This window comes from Neophocaena asiaeorientalis, unplaced genomic scaffold (genome assembly GCF_003031525.2).
Source record: "Neophocaena asiaeorientalis asiaeorientalis breed wild unplaced genomic scaffold, Neophocaena_asiaeorientalis_V1.1 scaffold46, whole genome shotgun sequence".
Classification (NCBI taxonomy): domain Eukaryota; kingdom Metazoa; phylum Chordata; class Mammalia; order Artiodactyla; family Phocoenidae; genus Neophocaena; species Neophocaena asiaeorientalis.
Genome location: NW_020175393.1, coordinates 4,843,817 through 4,861,670, shown reverse-complemented (window position 1 = coordinate 4,861,670; position 17,854 = coordinate 4,843,817). Strand labels below are relative to the sequence as shown.

Below are 17,854 nucleotides of genomic sequence, written 5' to 3'. Positions count from 1 at the left end.
AATGCAGGGGACATGGTAACTACAATGAGATATCATCTCATACCGGACAGAATGGCCATCATCCAAAAAATCTACAAACAATAAATGCTGGAGAGGGTGTGGAGAAAAGGGAACACTCTCGCACTGTTGGTGGGAATGCAAATTGACACAGCCACTATGGAGAACAGTATGGAGGTTTCTTAAAACACTACAAATAGAACTACCATACGACCCAGCAATCCCACTACTGGGCATATACCCTGAGAAAACCATAATTCAAAAAGAGTCATGTACCAAAATGTTCATTGCAGCTCTATTTACAATAATCAGGACATGGAAGCAACCTAAGTGTCCATCAACAGATGAATGGTTAAAGAATATGTGGCACATATATACAATAGAATATTACTCAGCCATAAAAAGAAAAGAAATTGAGTTATTTGGGGTGAGGTGGATGGACCTAGAGTCTGTCATACAGAGCGAAGTCAGTCAGAAAGAGAAAAACAAATACCGTATGCTAACACATATATATGGAATCTAGGGGAAAAAAAAAGGTCATGAAGAACCTAGGGGTAAGACGGGAATAAAGACACAGACCTACTAGAGCATGGACTTGAGGATATGGGGAGGGGTAGGCTGTGATGAGGTGAGAGAGTGGCATGGACATATATACACTACCAAGTGTAAAGTGGATAGCTAGTGGGAAGCAGCCACATAGAACAGGGAGATCAGCTAGGTGGTCTGTGACCACCTAGAGGGGTGGGATAGCGAGGGTGGGAGGGACGGAGATGCAGGAGGGAAGAGATATGGGAACATGTGTATATGTATAACTGATTCACTTTGTTATAAAGCAGAAACTAACACACCATTGTAAAGCGATTATACGCCAATAAAGATGCTAAAAAAAAAAAAAGATATGGTCCTTGGGACTTCCCTGGCAGTCCAGTGGTTAGTACTATGCATTTCCACTGGAGGGGGTATACAGGTTTGATCCCTGGTTGGGAAACTAAGATCCTGCATGCTGTGCAACATGGCAAAAAAAAAAAAAAAAAGACATGGTCCTTAACTCAAGAGGCCTATAATCAGAGCAGTGGGGACACAGAGAAGTAAACGTAGGATTTAAGTCCATGATAAGGTAGTTACATCAGGAAGACTCAGTGCAATGAGTCTCACCTCCTGATACCTTTCATTCCAAGACAGAGCAGAAACTGGCATCTCTAATGTTGCTTCCTCTTAATTTTTCAATTACTTTCCTTATCAAGCTAAAACAGTGGTTTTCATCCTGGCTATACATTAGGATCATCTGCAGACCTTTTAAAAAGTACTGATGCCTGGGCCTCACCCTCAGAGTATATGATTCTATTGGTCTGAGGTGGGGACTGGGTGTATGTTTTTAGAAGTCTCCAGGTGATTCTAACATGCAGCCAGAACTAAGTTCACTGGGTTAGAAAGACACGGATTATAAAACCTAAACAGGTGGCTAACCTGCATTGGCAGCTCCACACATTCCCTCCAAGCAAGTGTGGAGAAGAGATTCACCACTGTGAATTGAAGCGATGAGATTAAAGGCAATATTACATGCTCTGAAAGGCATAAAATGGTATCACAATGCAAGGTCTTGAGGGCAAGCCAACCACACTTAACAGAGAAAAAGTTTAAAAGAAAAATTACTGAAAATTTTGTCAATGAATCTGGCAGTGAATCATGGTTTCTCCCCCTGGTCAAATCCACCCCCGTTAAGCATAAATAGCTGTGAATTATAACCTCTAAAAAGAAGCTCATATACACTTTGGATGCCCCTTTGGAGAGGAAAAGCAGACTCAATCTCCCCATGGAAGTCTGAACATTAAGGCTACCCACAAAGTGGACTTTGAAGCTTCACACCTTGCACTCCATATTCCTGGGCTGCAGTGGCCACTGAGCACTCTCTGTGTGGTGACTCCAGGAACTGGACATTCACCTCAGGCTGCCCAGACTCATCTACCTTAAAGAAGTGGCCACCAACTAATAGTTGAGCCAAATTCTTATCCAAAAGACAGGACATCTTTTTTAAGAGAAAAAGTAAATTATGGTAAATGATAATTAGGACAGCTTTGCCTCAAAAAAATTTTTCATGGAATTCCCTGGTGGTCCAGTGGTTAGTACTCAGCACTTTCACTGCCACGGCCCAGGTTCAATCTCTGGTCAGGGGAACTAAGATCCTGCAAGCCGTGTGACATGGCCACAAAAAAAAAATTCTTTTTTCCCAATAGTCTGTCTACATTAAAAACAGATTTTATGAGCAAATTTCAGATTCTAAGTTTGCAAAGTTAGTTCTAATTCTGCCCCATTGAGAGGATAGGGACTCTTCACTTGTTTTCACACAAATGAGGACATGGAAAGCCCCAAGTATGACTGAAGTAAAAACCTACATCTAGCCCCAGTTACAAATATTTGCCTTATTCTGCCTGTCTCGTCTCCTCATAACTACAAGGCAGCACAGCAGGACCAGCCCCAGAACCCATTAGCTCCTGGCTTATCAGCATCTTACTCTGACACCTTATTAGGCTTTTATCATGCACAGGTTCACAGGACTTCTTTCCTGTACTGGAACATCAGTTCAGGAGACAAATAAAATATCAGTTTTCCAGAGTTCAGACCCACATCTGAAGCTCAACTACAGCAACTATGTGGAAGGCTAGATATCTGTGCTCTATTTTCTCTAGCTTCAACTCTATAATGGTAATATTTTACCATTATTTTTAGGTGCTTTTATTATACCTACTTCAAATCCTCTGTGGAATAAGGTAGGGCATAAATAAATAAATAAAAATAAAATCTCAACATTACCTGTGTCATGAAAAGGGATAGAGCCTCCTTTGGTATTCAGCAAACTCGTACCCAAGGAGATAAGCAGACTAAACCCACAATAGAAAAGCTATATGGCATAAACAAACACCTATTTAATACCGAGATGTCATAAACCTGTGGAGGTGCAAGGACCTTGGAGGGCACCTAATCCAGTCATTCACACAATGGGAGAGTAGGTCCTCATTTGGCCCCATTTGAATCCTTTCAGCAAAGGGAGCTCACTACCTCATTAGGCACCTTTGTCACTGGTGGAAAGCTGTATATATTTATTAAAGTTCTATGTGGAGACACACACTGCCTTCTTGCATCTTTTTTTTTTTTTTTTTTTTTTTTGCGGTATGCAGGCCTCTCACTGTGTGGCCTCTCCTGCTGTGGAGCACAGGCTCCGGACGCGCAGGCTCAGCGGCCATGGCTCACGGGCCCAGCTGCTCCACGGCATATGGGATCTTCCCAGACCAGGGCACGAACCCATGTCCCCTGCATTGGCAGGCGGACTCTCAACCACTGTGCCACCAGGGAAGCCCTGCCTTCTTGCATCTTATACCCACTGGTCTTAGACAGTCCTATATGAAGCAACAGGAAACAAATCCACATCCCACCGTATCTCCCCCAGACTCCTGTTTTCCATTTTGGACACCCCCAGTACCTTCCACATAAGAAACTAGTTCCAATCTCCACTAACCACCCTGATCATACTGTCTCTGGAGACTTCTAGTTTGTTAATGTTCATATGGCTTCATAAAGCCATAAATGGCTTTCCTGTCTCCTCCTCTCCATATCAGTTACCTCTGGCTCAGCTCGCCAGTCCACATTCAGCTCTTGGTCAAAGCCTTGCAGCGTCAGACCCAAGCCTCGTCGACCTTTCTGATTAGAGGCCTCAACGATGTCTTTCCGACCCTGGCTGTATTTACCCAATCCTTCACCTTCCTTGAAGCCCATCTTGGCCTGAAAAAGAGAAGTAATGGTGCATTTATATAAATAAACAGACGTTTATTTAGCCCTTATCATGTGTCAGACGTGTTAAACCCTGAGAAATATAAACGAGTAAGGCCTAAGGTTTTCCTTCTAGCCTAATGAAAAGAAGCATAAATAAGTAACTGCAGTTTAACTGTGGGCCCAGTGGCTGTCTATTCTGGAGGTGAAACTCTAGGGCAACTATAAGTTGGATAAAAGAGAAGGGACCTCATAGCTGTAATTAAAGGCACCAAGAGTATATAATGAATCTCACTGGATATTTGCACAACTACCCTTCCAGCTAACTTGTCTGATTAAGTGAGAAGTAGATCCAGAGTAAAGCTGATAAAGAGAACATAATTTAAAATGGAACCGCTTCAAGCGGCAACTTCTAAACCTTACCCTTTAACCAGTAAAATGGCCTTACTAGACAAGGACAATGAGGGCTTGTAGGAGCCCACTTAATCAAGAGATTAACTGAAAAATCACTTCATGTAAAACTGAGGTATGGGAGATACTATAAGACTCTGGACAGAAACATTTTTTTAAATGTCACAACTAACTAAAAAGCTTACATTAAACTCTAGAGTTACTGAGCCCAGTTACATACCCCCCAAACCAGAGACCTGAATCCCAAAACCCACACACCCTTGTCTAATAAAAGAACTCCAATCCTAAGAAGATCTGATTTACCCTAGAAGGTCTATATTCCATATGGAAGGGGCATTACCAGCTCAGGAGCTGGATGAAATTCCTACAGTAGCCACAAATCTTTCTCCAGGTCAAAGAGTCTGACGCAGTCACAAACTTCCCCATCTTCCACTTCCCCAAAGTTTTTGGCCCCAACCCAGAATCCTGACTATGACTTCAGAAGTGGCAGTTCTCATTCTTAAATGAATCCAACAGAAAATGGAGAGGTCAACTATCATATTCTTGAAGCTAGACAGAAGACAAACTTGGATTTCCCTAACCTTTGCACATACACTGAAGTCTCATAAGGAAAGTAGCAGATCTTCCTTTTCACCTTCCTTCTTGTGGTATACCAATGGGGGTGCTGAAGTTATTAAGGAAAACTAGGCCCTCTTTTGGAAGTAATACAGAAGACTACTACTCCCATTTATTTTAGGTACCTAGGAGTGAGCAGGATTTTAGTCATTTCTTTTGAGATCACTCACTAGGGAAAAAAATCTCAGCATGAAGCCTCTTTATCCACAGACACACATTCATGTGTTCACATATGCTCACAAGAACTCAGCTCTGGACAGGACAGGAGAAGCAGGTGTCAGCAGCCACTTCCCATGGATGATTCAAATGTGATACTTCTATCAAGAAGGGGTCACACTTTCTCTACTAAACTATAGCAGCTCTCTACTAAACTAAAGCAGAGGAAAAACTAATGCCCTCACTTTGCTTCTTCTCATACCAACACAATTTCCCTTCTCTCACTCTGCTAGTAGAGCTTCAGAAACCCAACACAACCCAACCCAAACCCTGACATACCATAAGCTTCTGGGACACGCTGTTATACATGGAATAGCGAGAAGAAGTTCCCTCCACAAGAGAGTCTGCTTTGAATGCATCATCAAAAGAGTCTGAGCTGCGTTGCTTCCCCTCAGTCTCACTGTCAGACCCACTTAGGCTTGTAGCAGATGCTGGAAAAGAAAAAAGGAAGATGTTTTGGTGCATTTATGGCACAATATAGCCTCTAGAAGTCCAAGTTTCATTTATTCAACTAGTGTTCAGTATATGCACTGCACACATAAAGTTCATTAAATGACCCAGGTCAAATGTATTCTCTACCTCTTACAAACTGTGTAATCTTGGGCAAGTCCCTGAGGTTCCTAATGGTACTTAACACACGAGTTCAAAATATCAGTTTTCCTTTCCCATCCCTTACAAAACTGGGATGGTAATACCTTCCTCATAGGGTTGTTTGAAGATTAAGTGAAAAAATGTATTTGAAAGTACACTGTCAGATATAACATGTATTTATTGATGATATGATTGTTATTTCTGCTGCTATTTATTATTTGAAAATCAATTTCCAAACACTGATACCTGGTTTCATTTTCAACAATTCTATCACAGGACTAACAGTTTCTGATTGTTTAACCTCCTAGTTTCCTGTTTTCATAGTCCTTCAAACTTGTAGGTGAGATGGTGGATCTACAGCACAGCCCCAGAGAAGAGCCAGCTCACAGGTGGAAAGTGGGGAAGAGAAAGGGAGAAGTGAAGGGGGAGGGGAAGACAGGAAAGGAAGGAAAAAGAGAAGAAAAAGAGAGGACAGTGAAGATGGGGTGCTCAGGCAGCAACACCAACAGAGGCAGAGAGTAGAGGAGCTGCACTTAAAGGCTCCAGGAGGGAGCTGCCAGCCTGAGTGAGCCAAGCCACTATCTTCATTGTCAGCAACCTTGTTGCCAAAGGATTCCAAATAAGACCAACCTTAGCAGCTGCCGGAAGTGGTGGGTTACCTGTCTCCTGGTCAAAAGTGGGATAATCCACAGTCTAGATAGTCACTGTAACTGGGTCTTTCCCCATCTTTTATAGATACGTGAATCTCTTAACTTAAAAGATATTTCAGGACTCGCCTGCTGGCGCAGTGGTTAAGAATCCGCCTGCCAATGCAGGGGACATGGGTTCTAGCCCTGGTCCAGGAAGATCTCACATGCCACGGAGCAACTAAGCCTGTGTGTCACAACTACTGAGCCTATGCTCTAGAGCCCGCGAGCCACAACTACTGAGCCCACGTGCCACAGCTACTGAAGCCTGCACTCCTAGAGCCTGTGCTCCACAACAAGAGAAGCCACCGCAATGAGAAGCCCGCACACTGCAACTAAGAGTAGCCCCTGCTCGCCACAACTAGAGAAAGCCCATGCACAGCAATGAAGACCCAATGCAGCCAAAAATTAATTATTATTTTCTCTTTAAAGATATTTCAGGGAATTGTCTGGCAGCCCAGTGGTTAAGACTCGGTGCTTCCACTGCTGGAGCCCAGGTTAGATCCCTGGTTGGGGAACTAAGATCCAGCAAGCCACGCGGCATGGCCAAAAAAAAAGGTATTTCAGGCTTCCCTGGTGGCACAGTGGTTGAGAGTCCGCCTGCCGATGCAGGGGACACAGGTTCGTGCCCCAGTCCGGGAAGATCCCACATGCCACGGAGCGGCTAGGCCCACGAGCCATGGCTGCTGAGCCTGCGCATCCGGAGCCTGTGCTCCGCAACAGGAGAGGCCACAACAGTGAGAGGCCCGCGTACCGCAAAAAAAAAAAAAAAAAGATATTTCAACCCAATATAATTTTATTCAGGTATTTTCTTAAGGAAAACTCACCCAAATTTGGAAATAGATTGTATCTCAAAAATCTGGTAAACAGGGGACTTCCCTGGCTGTTCAATGATTAAGATTCCACACTTCCACTGCAGGGGGCGAGGGTTCGATCCCTAGTCGGGGAACTAAGATCCTGCATGCCGCTCTGCGTGGCAAAAAAAAAATCTGGTAAACAATTTCTGCATATTCCCATTGAAAATGGTATTAAACTGCAAGCCAGGAGGAATGCGGAACAGGAAATAAGTGTGGCAGTATCCAATCTGATCCCAAGGTTTGAGAAGTTGTATAGTGCTCAACAGTATACAAATCTCATTAATAAGTAACTGTGCTTATTTAAGAATAAATTTTTTTTAATTCTTCAATTTATGAATATTATTCTTACAAACATCTATCAGTTGTTAGGATATAAATGCTTGTTATTTAGACCTAAATACTTAATAAACTAAACTGTTAGGTATTTCTTTTGGTATTTTTAGGGCATGGTGAAAAAAGTTAAGGCAGCACTAAGAGTGCCAAAAACCAAGAAAACTTGGGAACCTCTCTCTGTATTGAAATGGTGAGATCATCGAGACACATTGTCAACTGAATAATAGAAGACCTAGACCATATTCATGAACATGGCATCCTAACACTTGTGTACTAAAGAGGGACAATAAAAATATAAATTTTTATTTCTGGTAACTGCAAAAAGAGCTTTTGGAAGGAAAGATATACAAGACCAATAAAAGTGATTATCCACACATGTGGGGTTGAGGCATGGAAAAAGAATACTAAAATGATTACCTGGAACGAGTGAAAGTGGAAGAAGTGAAACTTGATTTACATTTTTATATCACTAGAGTTTATATTGCCTATCATTTTATATTTTTGATTTATGAACCATGTGACTTTATTATCTTAATTAAAAGATATTATCTTAATTAAAATTTTAAATAAATGTAAAAAAAAAAACTAACTTAGCAATGTAGCACAATTCCTTTAAGGAAGAAAGGAAGTCCCTGAGAAGAGATGTTGACTCAAAGTTTGGCTGCTTGTGGGAAGTATCTGTGGAAAGGCACAAAGGGCAGCCATGTAAAAAAATTATTTATATATACCCAAAATGGGCATTATACAGGTATTCATAACTTGAGGATTACATCCTAATTCTAAAGACTGTCTGCACTGATCCACCCATTTCCCAGTGAGAACACAAACTAAGGGTTGACATTCAGAGAAGAGCGAAGTCTTCCCCAGCACCCCAGGCCTGACTCTCCCTTCCACGGTGCTCCAGTAGCACCAGTATTCATACCATCAGCACAGCACTCATCACACTTCCTGAGAGCTAGTTGTCACATGCCATCCCACTGGACAGGGTCACTCCTAGAGAGCAAGAACTCTGCCACAACCAACATTCTATCTCCAACACTTGGACTAAGGCTTTGCATTTAACAGAAATTAACTGCTCACTGTAGTGAATTTAAAGAACTGTCACCCAGTTGTAATCTTTGCTAAGCACCTACTAAGTGTACCTCAGGATATTTCCTCTTACAACACCTCATACGTGCAGTGCAAGACGTTCAGCCCTCAAAAATTTAAGGAAGTGGGGCTTCCCTGGTGGCGCAGTGGTTGAGAGTCCGCCTGCCAATGCAGGGGACATGGGTCCGTGCCCTGGTCTGGGAAGATCCCACATGCCGCGGAGCAGCTGGGCCGGTGAGCCATGGCCGCTGAGCCTGCGCGTCCGGAGCCTGTGCTCCGCAACGGGAGAGGCCACAACAGTGAGAGGCCCGCATACCACAAAAAAATAAATAAATAAATAAGGAAGGGTACATGTCATTATATATTTGCCCAAACCCATGGAGTGTACAACATCAAGAGTGAACCATCATATAAACTATGAACTCTGGTTGATAATGTTGTGTCAGCACAGGTTCATCAATGTAACAAATGTAGCACTCTGGTAAGAGATGGTGCTAATGGGAGAGGCTGTGCATATAAGGGCAGGGTGTGTAGGAGATATCCTTGTACTTTCAATTTTGCTGTGAACCTTAAAAACTGCTCTAAAAAAAAAAAAGAAGTCTTTAAAAAAAAAGTTTTTTTAAAGGTTCAACAACAAAAACAACAAAAAGTTTAAGCATGAGGATGGAATATCTATATCCTAGCAGAGAACTGAGTCCCCCTTGGACTATCACTTAGCACCCTGCACCCCAGTAGGCTGAAAAAGGACATCTGATATTGTTTAACAGATCAGACAACAACTTTGGTTCAGGACCTGTTTTATAAACGGTCCATGCTATATACAATGGAATAGTATCCAAAAGTAACAATCTTACCCCCAGAGAGCTTAAAAATCCAATAGTTAAAATAAATATGCATTTTAAAGGGTATAACATTTTGCAAAAGAAAGGCAGGTGAACATGTGTGAAAAAATCAGAATAAACTTAAAACCAAAATTCTGGCTCCTAAGGAGGAATTCTGGCTGAGAATACCCCTGAATGAGAGGCACCAAATCTGCCTTCGTCCTCTTAAAAAGGTGGCTGTTCAATTCCCTCAATAAGGAGCTGACTTGCTTACATGGACCAATGCAGCACACGTCACAGTGCCAGAGAGTGCCACTCAGAAAGAAAGACCCAGAACATTAACAATGAGTAACCATGGAAACTGAGAAGTGAGGTGATATTTATTTTGTTTTGCCTTTTCTGCATTTTCTGTGTGAGAAATAAGAATATATTAGTTTGAAAATTAGGGTTTAAAAAAAAGCTATAAAGAAATAAAGTATCATTCTAAGCCTTGTGCAGAATTTGGTTCCTTTCCAGAGGAATCTTCAGAGGACAGCAGATATGAGGGGAAAGACCTTCTGAGTAGCTTAAAAGTAAGCCTGGGCCTCTCATCTCTCATTGCCCACATGAAGGAGAAATGTGCTCTGCAACAGAGCTCCCATATGTTAAAGAACTGTGCTTCCAAAGGTGCAGAGTCTCTTCACTCAGTTGCTTCCATGCCTCCAACCTGTACCGATTAGTACAGGAATGGGGGCAGCTCCCTGAGCACTGCCCTAAAGTTTCCCTGGGCAGCCCAGGAATCCAGAGACTAACCTAGAAGCTACAATGTTAAATCAGCTGTTATTTCTTTCACCAGCTATCTGGAGATTCACAGGTCTATCTATATAAAGGTTAGGAAAACCTGATGTCCTTCTCAAAGGAGAGTGTGCCCTTGGTCCAGCACTAGGGAGTTGCCAGGCTGTTAGGTTTGCTTAAGGATCCATCAATGGGCACCCATCAATGGTATGAATATCATTCCTGGGCATGCAGGGTTCCTGCCACTCTCAGATCTCAGAGAGAGATCTTTTGTTTTCTTTGTCCTCATGCCATTTTTGGACCAAAATGATAGGAAGAACCAAATTTGGGTGCAAGGCTCATTGGGCAAATCCTTGGTGGCTCTGGTGCAATATTCCAGCACCAGACTCTGGCACAAAGATCTTTCCACTCCATTCCTCTTCCTTAGGTGTTACCTAATGTACAGATAGCTGTCCTGTCCAGGTTCTGACAATGAGGTTGATAAGAGCTAAAATATCACCCTACTAGGCTTTTCTTTGTGAGACCAAAAAGTGTGCTGGATAAGCAGATAAGCCTTACTTCTCTCTTTTATTTCATGTTCTATTTAAAGCCAATTCTCAGCCTGACATGATTTAAGACAAAGTTCCCTAGATTAGTCCTGAGTCCACAGACTGCCACAGCCACTACTCATTTTCACCCCTGGGCCTTTGGGGCCACTCTTTTCAGATGAAAAGAAGACAACTGTCTTGGCTGCAGCAGGAACTAAAGAGGAAGTTCAGCCTCCCAAGACTGATAAGAATTTAGCAAACATTGAGCAGACAATCTTGTGATGAGGATATAAATTAACAGGAGTAATAAGGTCAGTCTATTAAAATCATGAGTTTCATTAAGAACTTGCCAAAATTGGGTGGCATTCCCATTTACCTCCCCAGGAGCTCCCCTTCTAAAACCTACCAGAGAGTCCAAGACATTATTTAGAGCTTTCATTTAAGATTTCTCCTCTACCTGATAGAAATCATTACTCTTAAGTCAGTTTAAAGAAAACAGGTTCACTTTATAGAAGAATCAGAGATTTCCCAGCTACTGACAAAATTTTCTGTAACAGAACAGTAGGTCAAACATGCCAAGATTAAAAATGACAGTGACAACACACAAGGAGGGACAGCTCTAACCACTACTGGCCAAGGTGAGCAGCACACAGATGCAGAAGAATAAATTATGGACTTTAATAAACACCACATCCTGCCTAACAACTGCTGTGGAATACACTCATTCCTGGTTAAAGACCCATTTCTCCTTCATGCCAGACAAATGGTAACTCATTAAAGCAATTTAAACAGACACCAATAAAGGAAGTTTTTGATTAAGGTCATGAATCTGGGCTGACAGGAAAACCATGGTGTTTCAGGGAAAATGGCCTATTTAGCGAAGAATTAAACCTGACGGAGGGGAAGGCACTTTCATTGTGGTGCCGGTGAAGGAGCCCAGCCACTTCCAAAGCAACATGCTGTGGGAGGGCCAGGAGCCCACATTAGATGCACAGCTGAAGAGAAAAGGAAATTGTCTTGGGGTCTAGACCAGTTTCTCTGTGACAAACAACCAAAAAGAAAAAAATGACCTCCATCTGCCTCTCCTTGCTTCAAAATGTTATTTAATAGCAAATTTCCAAGAGTTTATTTAGGCTTGAAAATGCCTTCAAACTCCTCTTAAAATACTCTAAAGAGTATATGATGCCCCAGTGGCCATGACAACAACATCCCTTTTCTTTAGTCTGGTCAGATGTTAGACTCTGACTGGCAATGCAGCTACCCTGTCAATAATGTAAAATAAAAACCGATTAAACTAAATAGATCTATTAATGAGTCATCACATTGATCTAGCAGAGAAAGTACAAACAAGGCCCAGACAGATAGAAATAGCAACTACTTTTTTTTTTTCTATTTGTACTCCCTAAAGAGCATTTTTCAATCATCTGTTCAACAGTATGTCCAGGTAGAAGGGGTTGGAGCAAAAGGAAACACACCTGCTTTAATGCAATGACTTGAATAGGAAAGCTGCATATAGATCTCAGGGGCTATGTAGTTTCTGGTGAGACAGTTAACTACCAGGGCACACTGTCCAGGGGATGCCTGAGAGCAGCCAACACAGAACAGAGATGATATAAATGCGAAGTACTTAATGAAATGATCCTCTGCAGACTGGAGGAGGCATAGGCAAAATGAATGAGGCAAAGCATTTTAAGCTTCTTGGAAAAGATACTACTGCTGCCTTCCATCGGTTCTATTCAGTAAATATTTACTGAGCATTTATTCCACACCAGGCATGGGGTTGCAGGGGGAGGGGCAGTCTTGCTGATGAAGACACCAGACTCTAGCCCTCAGAGTTTTTTTGTCAATGTGGAGCTGTCCTTCCTAAAATTAGCTGACCCAGGGAAATCTAACAATGTTTGTTTGCCTCTGCCTCCTGCCTCATTTTTATGCAAATGAAAGGGACCAAATGGCCTATTGCCAGACACATACAAGGTACAGGCCACCTCTAGATTTCCATTCTGTACAAACAACAGCAACAGTCAATTCTGACTGAGTCATACGGTGCTACTTCTATAAAAGGTTAAAGACATTTGGTACAATTAAAGTGAGTTCGTGGGAGGGTGGGAGGGAGGAGGATAATCTCAATTCACAGTCACATTTTTTAAAGCTTGAAATTTAAATTAGACTGGTTCCCTTGAAAGATCCTTAACTATACACCTTCCTCTACCTGGAAGCCATTCTCTTGAGAGCAGTTGTCCCCCAAGATCCGATTAGAACCAGATACCTCCACCACCTAAGTATCATTTATTCCCCCAGGCACACTCTCCCTTTCTTGCAGGCCATTTCTCCCACTACCCCAGAGCCCTGCCCAAGGAGACTCTACCTTCATCAAGTTGCTCAAATCCCAGGTGATAGCAAAACTCCCTTTCCTCAACAGGCCCTAGAACCTATACGCCCGATATATTTTTGCCCTCCCACTTAGTAACCTCAATTACACACAGCCTTTCTCACCTACCCTGGAATACACTGTGACAACTTTAAAGGCACACGTATCTCCACACACAAGGTTATAAGAGAGTCTCTTGATCCAGCCAGGATCACAGCCGCCCCAAAGGCTTCATTAGCTGTATGTAAGGCCTGTCAAGCTTCTCCTTTCTGGACCAGCTACTCAGTACAGCTGATGAATAACCGCCCTTCAATTAGCCAACCAGTTGAGAATAAACTGTATTTTCTATCACCCTCAAAGGATTCTTCACACTCTTTCAGTCATCAATCTGTCACCATATTTCATTCCAATTTACCAGTGACCCAGCAGAGGATACAAAATGCAAGACTGCTGGTGTACTGGGTTAAATAGTGCCCAAAAGTTCATGTCCACCCAGCACCTGGGAACATGGCATTTGGAAATAGGGTCTTTGCAGATGCAATCAAATTAAGATGAAGTCATACTGGATTAGGGTGGGCCCTCATCCAATGACTGATATCCTCATAAGAAGAGGGAAATTTGAACACAGACACACACAGAGGCAGAGACTGGAATTATGCTGCTACAAGCCAAGGAACACCAAGGATCACCAGCAACCACCAGAAACTAGAAAAGGCAAGTAAGGATTCTTCCCTAGAGCCTTGGGAGGGAGCATGGCCCTGCTGGCACATTGATTTTAGACTTCTAGCCTCCAGAAGTGTGGAGAATAAATTTCTATTGTTTTAAGCTACCCAGTTTGTGGTACTTTGTTAGGAAATTAATACAGCTGGCAAGTAAAGATAAATGCAAATGGAACTACTTCTAATTGTTTGGTATTTCAGGCAAGCTCTGAGATGCTTCACAATTTCTCATAGAAAGAACCTGTGGAAACTGTGAACATTTGTAACCCTAAAAAGCAGGCAAAGCAAAATGCTAGTTTCAACCAGATCAGTGAAATCCTTAGAGCTTAAAGTAAACAGCGAACACAGGGATGCTCCAATTCATTTGGGTGTTTCTGATCATAACTGCTGAGGGAATTGAGGAAACAGAATGCAAAAACCTGAGAGGAATTAGGCCAGATCACTGCAGCAAAGAGCCCAGCCCTGTGAAAGAGCCCCAAGATCATTAACAGCTGAAAGCACAGGGCACTCAATGCTCACCGCTACTTCCACCTGGTTTAAGGCAGCAAGAGTGCCACCTACTGAAGAACCACAACAGAACTAAGGCACACCTGTAAAAATTCCAATTTTTTAGTTAAAACAAGTTCCCAACTCCCGGGAGGAGAATGGTGAAAGAGAAGAGAGTCTACAACCAGTATCCCTCTGTAGAATTTGCCTAATCTTCCTCAAGAGGCACCGAACTGTATTCTGCCCAACTCAGGCATCAGCGATTCAAATAACCAGATGGTCAGTGGCCTCTGACCACATAGGTAAGCTTACCTTTTGCTGCATGATTGACAGAGGAGGGAGGTTCATCGTCAGATGTAGAGCTGAGGTTCAGGGCAAGCTCTGCAACTCTTTTCTTCTGTTTCTTGAGAGGGGCAGTGCATTCTGAATCATTTCTCCTCCTCATTGTTGCTGCAACCACAAATCCAGATAGTCAGCTGCCCTTGTCAGAGACACTAGGATCACAGCAGGAATTCCAAAGAATGGGAATGAACCATTAATGCATGCAAGTTGTCAACTCCAAACAGCTTCCATTGCCAGCACTTAAATAGCTTCTTCCTCAGAATGAGGTCCAGGAAGGATGCTAGCCAAGCTCTGGTTTTCAATAACAGCTGTTAGTTTTACTGGAAAATGTGCTCACAGACCCAGCGGCCTCTGGGCCATTGGTGTCAGATACCAAAAAGTCATGGATCAACTCCACGAGCCACAGGAGGAAAAACACCTTGCGTACTTGTTATTCTATATTTTTGATGCAACACTGGCCATGTGTGACAACAATGTACACTAGAAATTAATTATGAAACCTGATGAATATCAACAAATATTTCCAAGGTGAAAAAATCATCCCAGAATGATTGCTACATCACCATTATTATTTCACCAGGACAATTAAGAGATTATACAATATGATACAAATGCTGGGTTTTGGTTTACTTCAGGATGTTTGAAAACATGGGAGAATTGGGCAAGTTTTTAAACGAAGTAAGGAATGGACGCAGTGGTTGACTTAGGACTGAGAAAACAGAAGAGTGGGAAAGTTAGCAGGACCGGAGGTAGCCATATCATAGGACTCAGGCACAAAAACAATTTTAAAAACAAGAACCCACCTCACAAAAAAGAATGGAAACAGGCAAGGCACCATGTCACCATCATCCATGCCCATGGGTAAGCATGAGAGGCAAGCATGAGGGGAAAAAATGAGATGGAATGAAGTGGTTATGAGATTCCTGAAATCTTAAGGAATGATCAAATTAAAGAACAATTAAGAGTAGAAGTGAATACAGTGTGGTTTACACACAACCGTTGGCTATAAGAGGACTCAGAAAAGAGAAAGTACTCAAAAATAGGAGCAAACAGGTGGGTGCTCAGCTGGGCTGCAATTCCTTAGGAAAAGGGAGTTGCAGGTGCACAAGAACAGGCTTACAGTATGGGTCACAGCAGCAAGAGAGTGATGAAATCCAAAGATACCACTGATCCCCTCGTGATTTCAAACATGAATCACGTTTCACTTCTCTCCAGCTCAAGGATGAGGCAGCCTACCCAACACATAATCTCATCCTTCCTAAAGAGGCAGCCTCTTACTAGGCACAGGCAGGGGCTATCCTGCGGAAGTAGGAAGAACAGGAGGCGTTGAACAAACAGCAAAACCAGGCTGAGCCACATTTCACTTTAAACTACCGTGTTAAATACCCCCTCACCCCAAAGGCCCATAACGTAAGCAAAAAGGGCCCTCTGATTCCTAGCCACTCCGGGGGAGACTAGAAGCACAGGAAACTCAAGAACTGTGTTGAGGTAGGTGCCAACAAAGGAGAGGAAATAGCGTCCGAAAGGCAGGAGATACCGATGCTCCTCCCCAAACCACCTTAGATTTGGGCCTTCCAAATCACCTCATTCAACCCTCTCCTTTTCCACTAAAAGAAACTGAGGCCCGAGAGGGGAAGGCCGCACAGCTAACCAGTGCCCAGCTCAAGTGACCTACACATCCAAAAGAATGTGCCTGGCAGAGGACTTCTAAGTAGAAGGCAGAAGGCCTGGTTCTACCTGCTGCTCCCCCGGGGAAGGGGTTCAAATCCCCTCTCCAGTCTTCTCTACCTGGGCCTCGGTTTCGCACTACCACCCCTATTCATAGAGGGAAGAGATGAGCTCACATCTCCCCGGGCCAGTCTTTTCATTTGTAGATAACGTGAGTGTGTGAATGTGTGCGCAGAAACGTTTGGCAGCGGCAGCTGGTGGACTGGGGATGGGGCGCGGGGAAGAAGGGTGTAAAGGAGGAAGGGAGAGAGAAAGGGCGGTGAGGGTCACGACCGCCCGTGGGGGGCCGAGGGGAAGATACTGAGCCCGCGGGCCCGCCCGCTCGCTCCCCCCGGGCCGCGCGTCGGCACTCACGCTGAGGGAAGAGGGCGAGCTGCCAAGGAGCGGAGAGGGGGGGATCAGGCCGCCGATGCCGCCGCCACCAGGCCTGGCCCTGCCGCTGCCAGAACCGCCTCCTCCTCCCCCAGTTTCGCTTCCCCACAAACCCGCCCCGGTCCGCTGGCCGCGTAGTCGCGCTCGGGTCCCGCCCTGCGGGACGCGCAGCTTGATGACGTCAGGGCATCCGGCTCCCTCCACCCTCCCGGACCCTGGCCCCGGGGCAGACCGCTCTAGTTCTGGCCCGCCCCACCCCCTGCCCCCGAGCAGCCCAGAGCGCCTGCGCAGAAGACCCAACGGGGAAAGGATACAAAAGCAAAAGTAACCAGGTATCTTCCGGCTTTGGGTACGAGAAACAAATATTAAAAACAAAAAAGGCCAGGTGCCATCACATCGACTCATCTCTCTTATTCTCATTATTATCTTAATTTTACAGATTCAGAACAAGTTTAGAGAGGGAATTCCCTGGCGGTCCAGCGGTTAGGACTCCACGCTTCCATTACTGGGGCACGGGTTCTATCCCTGGTTAGGGAACTAAGATCCCACAAGGTCCCCGGCGCGGCCAAAAAAAAAAAAAAAGTAACAAGTTTAGAGAGGTAAACGGAAAACTGGTTGAGGGCAGAAACCCAGTCTTCTTGTTCACTGCTGTATCCCCAACACGCAGCATACAGTACATTCTCTACAGATATTGAACAAAGGTCCAGAGGAAGAAGGCCGCCTGTGGCATTTTACCATATGGACACAGATGACTTCCTTTGCCAAACGGCTCTTCTGATCTTCAGACCAATATGGCCAAAAGTCTGACGAACATCCTCAGTCACTTCACACCCATAGATTCAAGTCTGACCTTATATTCTCCCATAAGCCTGCTCTTTTTCCAATGAATTACACCACCATTGGTCCAACCAGAAATCTTCTCTCATTCCCCAGAACCTCCAGTATATACTTTATTGCATTTACCTTAAAATTATCCCAAATCTATCCATTCTCCATCCACATTGCCACTAACCATGCACTCACCTTCCCCCATCAGGATTTCTCCAATAATCTCCAAATCATTGTCCCTCCAGTCGGGATCCCTCTAGTGCAGTCTCTGCAAATCAAAGTTATTTTAAAAAAACAAAACAAATTTGATCCTGTTACCTGTTTCACCC

The 17,854-nt window shown here is 43.7% G+C and overlaps 1 protein-coding gene across 7 annotated transcripts in view; it reads right to left on the bottom strand.

The window, feature by feature from the left end:
- The window catches only part of CMTR1 (cap methyltransferase 1), a 59,207-nt gene extending 42,373 nt beyond the window's left edge, over positions 1–16,834 (bottom strand). For all 7 annotated transcript variants that reach the window (XR_003006045.1, XR_003006046.1, XM_024765962.1 and 4 more), the window contains exons 1-4: positions 16,680–16,834; positions 14,568–14,705; positions 5,284–5,435; positions 3,616–3,774 (exon numbers count right to left, since the gene is read on the bottom strand). Coding sequence is in view for 5 of the 7 variants with exons in the window: in XM_024765962.1 (XP_024621730.1) it covers positions 3,616–3,774; positions 5,284–5,435; positions 14,568–14,700 (444 nt within the window). In the remaining 2 variants the exon portion in view is untranslated. The remainder of the gene's footprint in view (positions 1–3,615; positions 3,775–5,283; positions 5,436–14,567; positions 14,706–16,679) is intronic.
- Positions 16,835–17,854: the final 1,020 nt, after the last annotated feature.